At 37.0% G+C, this 8,493-nt stretch overlaps 1 protein-coding gene across 1 annotated transcript in view; it reads left to right on the top strand.

The window, feature by feature from the left end:
• The window catches only part of LOC131943003 (sodium/glucose cotransporter 4-like), a 12,567-nt gene extending 5,854 nt beyond the window's left edge, over positions 1 to 6,713 (top strand). Inside the window, exons 9-16 of the mRNA XM_059303008.1 lie at positions 103 to 206; positions 727 to 862; positions 1,705 to 1,812; positions 2,328 to 2,508; positions 2,966 to 3,104; positions 3,948 to 4,169; positions 4,876 to 4,981; positions 6,476 to 6,713. Of these exons, the coding sequence (XP_059158991.1) occupies positions 103 to 206; positions 727 to 862; positions 1,705 to 1,812; positions 2,328 to 2,508; positions 2,966 to 3,104; positions 3,948 to 4,169; positions 4,876 to 4,981; positions 6,476 to 6,696 (1,217 nt within the window). The 3' untranslated portion in view covers positions 6,697 to 6,713. The remainder of the gene's footprint in view (positions 1 to 102; positions 207 to 726; positions 863 to 1,704; positions 1,813 to 2,327; positions 2,509 to 2,965; positions 3,105 to 3,947; positions 4,170 to 4,875; positions 4,982 to 6,475) is intronic.
• Positions 6,714 to 8,493: the final 1,780 nt, after the last annotated feature.

Genomic DNA, 8,493 nt, shown 5'->3' with positions numbered 1-8,493 from the left:
CAATACAAACATACAAATAGCATTACATACGCTCCGTAGATAGAGCTAAACATACTGATGGGATTACTTGCTTCTGCTTACAAACTAACCACTCACACACAGATTACATGCACATATGGCGAGATGCAGTGACCGGTGACATCCCGTGGCCTGGGGCTGTGTTTGGACTGACCGTTCTTGGACTGTGGAATTGGTGCAATGATCAGGTCAATGGATTGACATTTAATTAATTAATTAATTAATTGTAGCTTTTTCTTTGGCTACATACGATTCAATGGGATTTGAAATTTGCATATGGCAACATATGTAGATAGATTTTATTCATGCGAGTGTGTGGTCCGATAGTAGCGCGCACGCCTGATAACACGAATGTCTAGAGTTCAGATCCCGGCGTCGAAAGATAAAGACGGCTTGGCACAGAACTGATCTCAATATCACTTAATATGCCGAGGTGATTAAAAAAGATTAACTTTCCTTCATTTGCACTACATATAGATAATCGTAAAACAAATAGTATATATATATATATATATATATATATATATATATATATATATATATATATATATATATATATACATGCATATGTGTGTATAGATATATACATATGTATATACATATTAAGTGTAAAGAAACTTAAGTAATGACTTTCTGAACCACACAATCTGTAATAAAGTAAAATACAACAATTATATCAATATCTGAACCTATTTGTTTACTGATCAGATCATGGTCCAACGCTGTCTGTCAGCTAAGAACATCAGCCACAGTAAAGGGGGTTGTATTTTTGCTGCAGCACTAAAAATTTCTCCTTTCTTTCTGTGGATTGTACCTGGAATGATCAGTAGAATCCTTTTTCCAGGTAAATGTGTCTAATTTTTAGCCTTTGTTAACATTTTCACAAGCCTTCAAATAACGTTAAAAACAGTTCGAGATCTCCCAGTGGATGTTGAATTAGAGTTACATTTTGCTTTATTCGAAATGTTATAGTATAAAAATTCAGAATGTGTTTGAAATCGGTGGTGTGTCTTAACAAAATAGTATTGAGTGTCGTTATATGTTGAATGCAGTTGGTACTAATATGGGTAGGTGGGTAGGGGTCACCTATTTTATATGTAAATTCAAGCCACTTTACATTTTTCTTTTAAATCAACTTTTACGTTGCTTCTTTTGGGTAAAAGAATAAACACGTGTTAGATTTTGTATTCGCGATGTAGCCCTATATATTGTTCTCTGAATAAAATACCATAGTTCCTAGTACACTGCCAGATATTTCCAATTACCAGTTGGAGTTGGTACAAATACTAATGTAAATAGTTTATACCAGTAGTAGTTATTTGTTTGCATATAGGATAACTTATGGGTCGTCATAGAGGTAAGATATGAGGATCTAGACATTTTGGTTTTTAATCATGCGAAGTTCACCCAAAAATTGATTTATTAATATATAATATTATATATAATTCAATACTAGACATATGATTAACAAATCGACTTTTTACACAATATTTGGGCATTTTGAAAATATGTTATTTATTTAAAAGTATTTTTAAAATAAGGACATTATTTTGACGTTTTCAATTTTAAAATTATCGGACTCAATACTACTGTCCATTTATTACCACATCTCCCCACCAAACTACACCCTCACCTGATCTCTCTCCCCACCCAACTACCCCCTCCCCCCACTATATCCCCACCCAGACGAGGTAGCCTGTGCCGACCCAGCGACCTGTAAAGCTGTCTGTGGGAATGAAGCCGGATGTTCCAATATTGCTTATCCCCTCTTGGTCCTCAGGAAAATGCCCACAGGTCAGTGTTGAAAAAACTAGATAAAAACTTTTTAAAAAATCTCATAGATTCTGTCATTGAAATGCTAATGTAACTTAGCGTTAAAATATTAATGATTTCTAGTTACAGGTGACTAAATCTTGCGCCTGTGTTTGTTTACAGGAAAACAATCCCTCCCCCCCCCCCCCCCCCACATACACAGGGGAGGCCAAGCTCCATAATTTCATACTGTTTATGTGTGTTTCCAGAAAAAGGCGCAAACTTAAAACTGCACAAACAGAAAAATGTACAAATACTATCTAATTATACCAAAACACTTTGATTTCGTCAAGTTTCGTGGAAACGAGTTTTAATTAGCTAAAATGTAGGCTACATGAGGCCATTTTTTGACAGTGTCTATAAATGTTCAATTTAAAAAAAAAAAAAATCCCCGCGCACTTTATATTGCGCAGCTTTCCGCTGCACATCTTTCGTGTCACCATAATATATAAGTCATGAATTATAATGAAGAAAATAATTCCAAACTTTACTTACAGGACTTAGAGGCATCATGTTAGCTGCCCTCCTGGCCGCTATGATGAGCACACTGACCTCCATCTTCAACTCGGCCAGTTCCATGTTCACAATGGACATCTGGACACGGTACCGGAGGAGAGCGTCACAGAAAGAGTTGATGGTCGTTGGTCGAGTCTGTGTTCTCGTTCTGGTGGCCTTAAGGTTTGAAGTTATCTATTAAAACACAATGATATATATATATATATATATATATATATATATATATATATATATATATATATATATATATATATATATATATATATATGTACTATATTATAACCATTGCTGGGCTTTTAATTACCTTCTGTTCCTAGCAGGCTGGTAGAGACTGTTAATAGAGTCAAATTCCAAAACATACTTCGAAATGTTTTTGTAATGATTTCCTCTCAATCATGAAAAAAGGCATCAATGTACATTTAATAATGTCTTTAATTTTGACATTTTTTTTAATTGTCGGAAGTAATAATATAAATGTAAAGACTAAAGCACCATCTTCAGATTTTTTAATCTATTTTATATTTCTTATTTTTTAAAAACAATTCTAGCCTTCATATTTTACTGGGTTTTTTCCCTTATATTACTCTGTAAGGTTGTATTGATTTACCGTACGTTTCAGTGTTGTGTGGATACCTGTCATCCAAAGTTCTCAAGGGGGACAACTCTGGACTTATTTACAAACTATTGCTTCGTGTGTTTCTCCCCCTTTCTGCTGGGTATTTTTGCTAGCCCTGTTTTGGAAAAGAACTACAGAACAGGTATGATGCTGATGGAACAGTAGTACTAATTACCATAGATAGAAAAAGCATTTAATTTAAAAAGCAAAGAAGCTAAGATGTTAAACGTTAGAAAAAGTAGTTAATATAGGACTTTTTCCTGGAGAGAGAGGGAAGGGGGGGGGGGGGGAATGAGGTTTAGAGAGTCGGCGTGCGTGTCCTGCATGGTGAGCGACGTATATATATATATATATATATATATATATATATATATATATATATATATATATATATATATATATTAATGTATAGATCTGTATCGGTCCTCACAGGCCGTTGAGGACAGACTGTAAGACTAAAACGACCATGCTAAAGTAAACGGACGCTGTAAATTAGATGACTGAGTAGGGTTCGGCGTGGTCGAGTCAGTAAAGCTCATGGTTGCTAAACCGAAAAGTCTCGAGTTCGAACCCTCGGGCAGATGAGGCTCGTTATCTGGGGACAGCCACTCTTCTAGGAGAGACAACTCCAAAATCAAACAACTGCTGCCTTGTAGTTTGTTCTTGGTTCGACAAAGGCTATGGAAGCAGATCCAAAAAGAAAAGCAGGCTGAAATCGGAGTCAATGGCCTCAATGGCGCATAACCAGTTGACACGTAACGCTTAATTGTGTTGGAGGCATGGTCGAGTCGGCAAAAAGCTCATGGTTGATAAATTCGAACAAAGTCTCGAGTTCAAACCCACTGGCAGATAAATCTCGATCCCCTTCAACACTAATAATTAAGAACGAAGAAGAAGAAGATGACTGAGGCACACACAAAATATTACATTCAACTTTACAAATCAAAAGTTACTTTTATAAATTTTTCTATCTTGTCTACCCCAGGGTGCCTTTTGGGGCCTGGTCATCAGCACGTGTGTGGGTGTTGTCCGGATGGTCTTGGAGTTTGTCTACCCGGCGCCCCTGTGTGGAAGCTTCCAGCCTGATACCAGACCCCTGGTGCTGAAGGAAGTCCATTTTCTTCACTTCGCCATCATCTTGTCTGGTGTCTCCATCATCAGCACCGTGGGGATCTCGCTGTTGACCACGCCCAGAACGCCAGAAAAAGTAGGCGTGGACTTTTTGTTGGTAGAAATCTTAATTAATACAGTCATTAGGGCTATCCATATATTATGACGTCCACAAATACTTGGAGCGATAGAACCCCTCTGCCCACTATCCACATGCATCCACTTTCGACAGTTTCTTCCCACCCCTCCTCGACCCACCAATATCGAAGTGGACGTCCACCTAAATTTAAATTCATATTTCCAACTTTTCCAACTATTCGAATAGTTGGTATTGTGTACATCACAATGTTTTATATATATATATATATATATATATATATATATATATATATATATATATATATATATATATATATATATATATATATATATGTGTGTGTGGGGGGGGTTTGTTATTTAGGGCATGGCTATAATTATGCATAAACAATATAGTAGAATCTAGATTGGAAGAAGTTAAGGAAGTCTTATTAAGCAATACTGTTAAGCACTTGATTATTTAAAATGATTCCCCCCTCCCCCCAAATTTAAATAATTTTTTTCTGACTCCGCCCACATTTGGGTCCACATCATAACTACATGGCTCTAATTACAAAACTATTAATTTGCATACTGTAACAAAATAATGAACAGGCATTTAAATAATATAATGAACTATTCCTTAAAATGTTGAAATAACACAACCTTGTTTCGTGAAATAAACCATACATATTTGAAGTAAAATAAATGTGATGTTGTTCTCGAAGCTTCACCGAGTGACGTGGTGGACACGTAACGACACGACTGACCCTGAGGATTCGGAATCTCAAGACAACTCTGGTGAGGAGGACAAGGACAGACCTGAGTCTTACAGTAAGGAAACGTTGAACGGTAATAACTCGTGTTCTTTGAGTATACATTTTTTACATTTTTGTATGTGCAGACCACAGTTATCAGTTTTTTACTTTTGAGAAAAATAGATTTTGTATTTAAGGTCTTATGTTGTTCCATTGTGGCATGATTTTAAAGGATCGAGGTGGTTTTACGCATTCATATTGTCATACGTAATAGATATAAACTCAAAAATGTAAAAATTGGACATGTGTGGTTTATCCCATTTGGTCGTCTTGTGTTGATGGTCATTCTGAATATTAAAGTTTCTTTCCCTTAAGTTACTATGTATATTTTTATGGTATCTTGTTAAGACTTTAAGTGTTACACTGTTCCGTTGTTCCTTGGGGTGCGCTGTGCTTGTTAAGCTAATGGACTTCTAAGTTCTCATGGAATGTATGCTTGTCGAAGCATACTTAGCTTGGTGACTCTTAATTGCGTAAGCACTAAATACAGACCTCAAACAGCTTGGATGAAAGGATATTCCAAAATTGTTCTTGATTACAAGCTTTTACTTATTTCACAACCTAGGTGTGTGGGTTTGTGGCAAATCTTGTAGCTAAATTTTGACCCATGCGTTGATTTCGTTCGAATTTTCCAGATAACTTCGTCTTAAATGGTAATGCATGAATTCGTATTATTTAATTTAATTGGAAATTACACTGATTAAACGGTTTCAAAATTAAGGGGACATAACAATATTAAATGCTAGCGATCGCTAGATTGATTTATGTTTTTAATAACAGCTGGAGAGATAACTAACTAGACGCTATCACCCTGCCAGTCTGGTGAGCTGTGGTTCACGTCGAATGTTTACAATCGTAGAGCCGGATTGAATTAGTGAAGGCTATTAGGGGCAGATAATTTAGTATTGAACGATTTAAAACTAAGGGGAGTTAGCAAGGTTAAGAACTATCCTTCATTTTATCAAATTACTGTTGTCTGTAAATTGTGGACGGCTGCTTTTTTCGGGGCAGATAATCGCCTATCAGATATTTTTAGTCGTGTCCACTTCATAATTTACCATTCACTATAAAGTAGAAAATAAAACAAATATAAAAATAAACTTTGTAGCAACAAAATTTTAAATGCACTGAAAAAAGAAAATTAAAACTAATTTGCATTCTTTAATAAAAGGTCGCTCATGAAATCTTTTACATATTTTAGCAAGCAAAGCTTTTTTTAAAGAATACATTTAAAATGTGTTGCTATAAAGTTTTAAAAACACTTGTTTTATTTTACATTTGGGATACTCTTTTATGGATATACTTTACGAACATACATTCAATATTTATTTAATCATATAATGTAGAAATATATATGCCTTATATATACAACATCCAAGTACTCATGTCCCAGAAGTCGTTAAAATCTAAATGTCCATGCAATTGTTCATTTTTTTAATAGCCCAATTCAGCTATCAGAAGTCTACCAGACGTCTAAAATTATATTTCTCACATTGTGATCTTTTCTCAGTACCAGTTGAGCCCAGAAGGCGAAGTTTGAAAGTTTACTTGTACAACTGGATCTGTGGCATAGACGACACGCCCAAACCTAAGCTGACGGTGGAGGAGAAACTGATCATCAAGAAAAAAATGAAAGACATCGGCGAAGACCTTTTCTCACGAAAGATAACCGCGTTTGTTGCTATTTGTGTCGCTGCCATCACGACGTTTTTACTCGGATTTTTTAACTAACACAAACTGAAACTTTATACATGACATTTAAACTGAGGCAATGTTCGTGGCATTAGTGAAGGAATCTCTTTAATATATGCAAGCATCGATGAAATTATTCAAATATTTAATAAAATATCTGGCTGGATAAAATAAAATTATATTAGACACAAACTGATTGATTTGTTTTATAGTACGATAATGGGATGTAGAGCGTGATGTGGTGCTAGTTTAAATGGTGATGTGGGGCTTGTTTAGATGGTGATGTGGGGCTAGTTTAGATGATGATGTGGGGCTAGTTTAGATAGTGATGTGGGGCTAGTTTAGATAGTGATGTGGTGCTAGTTTAGATGATGATGTGGGGCTAGTTTAGATCAGAGTTTCTTCCAGGCATCTCTTCGGGGGGGCGAAGCCCCCCCGAAAAATTTTTACCGCCCCCCCGAACGAAATGAAATTTATATAATTTATATAGAAAATATATACTTTTAACAGTGTCCGCCCCCCGAAGAAAGTTTACCGCCCCCCCCCCCCGAAAATTTCAAGTGCCCCCCCGGAGAAAAAAGTCTGGAAGAAACACTGGTTTAGATAGTGATGTGGGTCTAGTTTAGATGGTGATGTGGGGCTAGTTTAGATGGTGATGTGGTGCTAGTTTAGATGGTGATGTGGGACTAGTTTAGATGGTGATGTGGGGCTAGTTTAGATGGTGATTTGGGGCTAGTTTAGATGGTGATGTGGTGCTAGTTTAGATGGTGATGTGGGACTAGTTTAGATGATGATGTGGTGCTAGTTTAAATGGTGATGTGGGGCTAGTTTAGATTGTGATTTGGTGCTAGTTTAGATGGTGATGTGGTGCTAGTTTAGATGGTGATGTGGGACTAGTTTAGATTGTGATGTGGGGCTAGTTTAGATTGTGATTTGGGGCTAGTTTATAAGGTGATGTGGTGCTAGTTTAGATGGTGATGTGGTGCTAGTTTAGATGGTGATGTGGGACTAGTTTAGATGGAGATGTGGGGCTAGTTTAGATGGTGAATTGGGGCTAGTTTAGATGGTGATGTGGGGCTAGTTTAGATGGTGAATTGGGGCTAGTTTAGATGGTGATGTGGGGCTAGTTTAGATGGTGATGTGGGGCTAGTTTAGATGGTGATTAGGTGCTAGTTTAGATGTTGATGTGGGGCTAGTTTAGATGGTGAATTGGGGCTAGTTTAGATGGTGATGTGGGGCTAGTTTAGATGGTGATTAGGTGCTAGTTTAGATGTTGATGTGGGGCTAGTTTAGATGGTGATGTGGGGCTAGTTTAGATGGTGATTAGGTGCTAGTTTAGATGTTGATGTGGGGCTAGTTTAGATGGTGAATTGGGGCTAGTTTAGATGGTGATGTGGGGCTAGTGTAGATGGTGATGTGGTGCTAGTTTAGATGGTGATGTGGGGCTAGTTTAGATTGTGATTTGGTGCTAGTTTAGATGGTGATGTGGTGCTAGTTTAGATGGTGATATGGGACTAGTTTAGATGGTGATGTGGGGCTAGTTTAGATTGTGATTTGGGGCTAGTTTAGATGGTGATGTGGGGCTAGTTTAGATGGTGAATTGGGGCTAGTTTAGATGGTGATGTGGGGCTAGTTTAGATGGTGATGTGGGGCTAGTTTAGATGGTGATTAGGTGCTAGTTTAGATGGTGAATTGGGGCTAGTTTAGATGGTGATGTGGGGCTAGTTTAGATGTTGATGTGGGGCTAGTTTAGATGGTGAATTGGGGCTAGTTTAGATGGTGATGTGGGGCTAGTTTAGATGGTGATTAGGTGCTAGTTTAGATGGTGATGTGGGG

The sequence above is a fragment of the Physella acuta genome, unplaced genomic scaffold (genome assembly GCF_028476545.2).
Source record: "Physella acuta isolate Inbredline_101_S28 unplaced genomic scaffold, ASM2847654v3 ptg000438l, whole genome shotgun sequence".
In the NCBI taxonomy this organism is placed as follows: Eukaryota; Metazoa; Mollusca; class Gastropoda; family Physidae; genus Physella; species Physella acuta.
The sequence above is the reverse complement of the archived record's forward strand: the minus strand, read 5'-3'. Positions and strand labels throughout refer to the sequence as shown.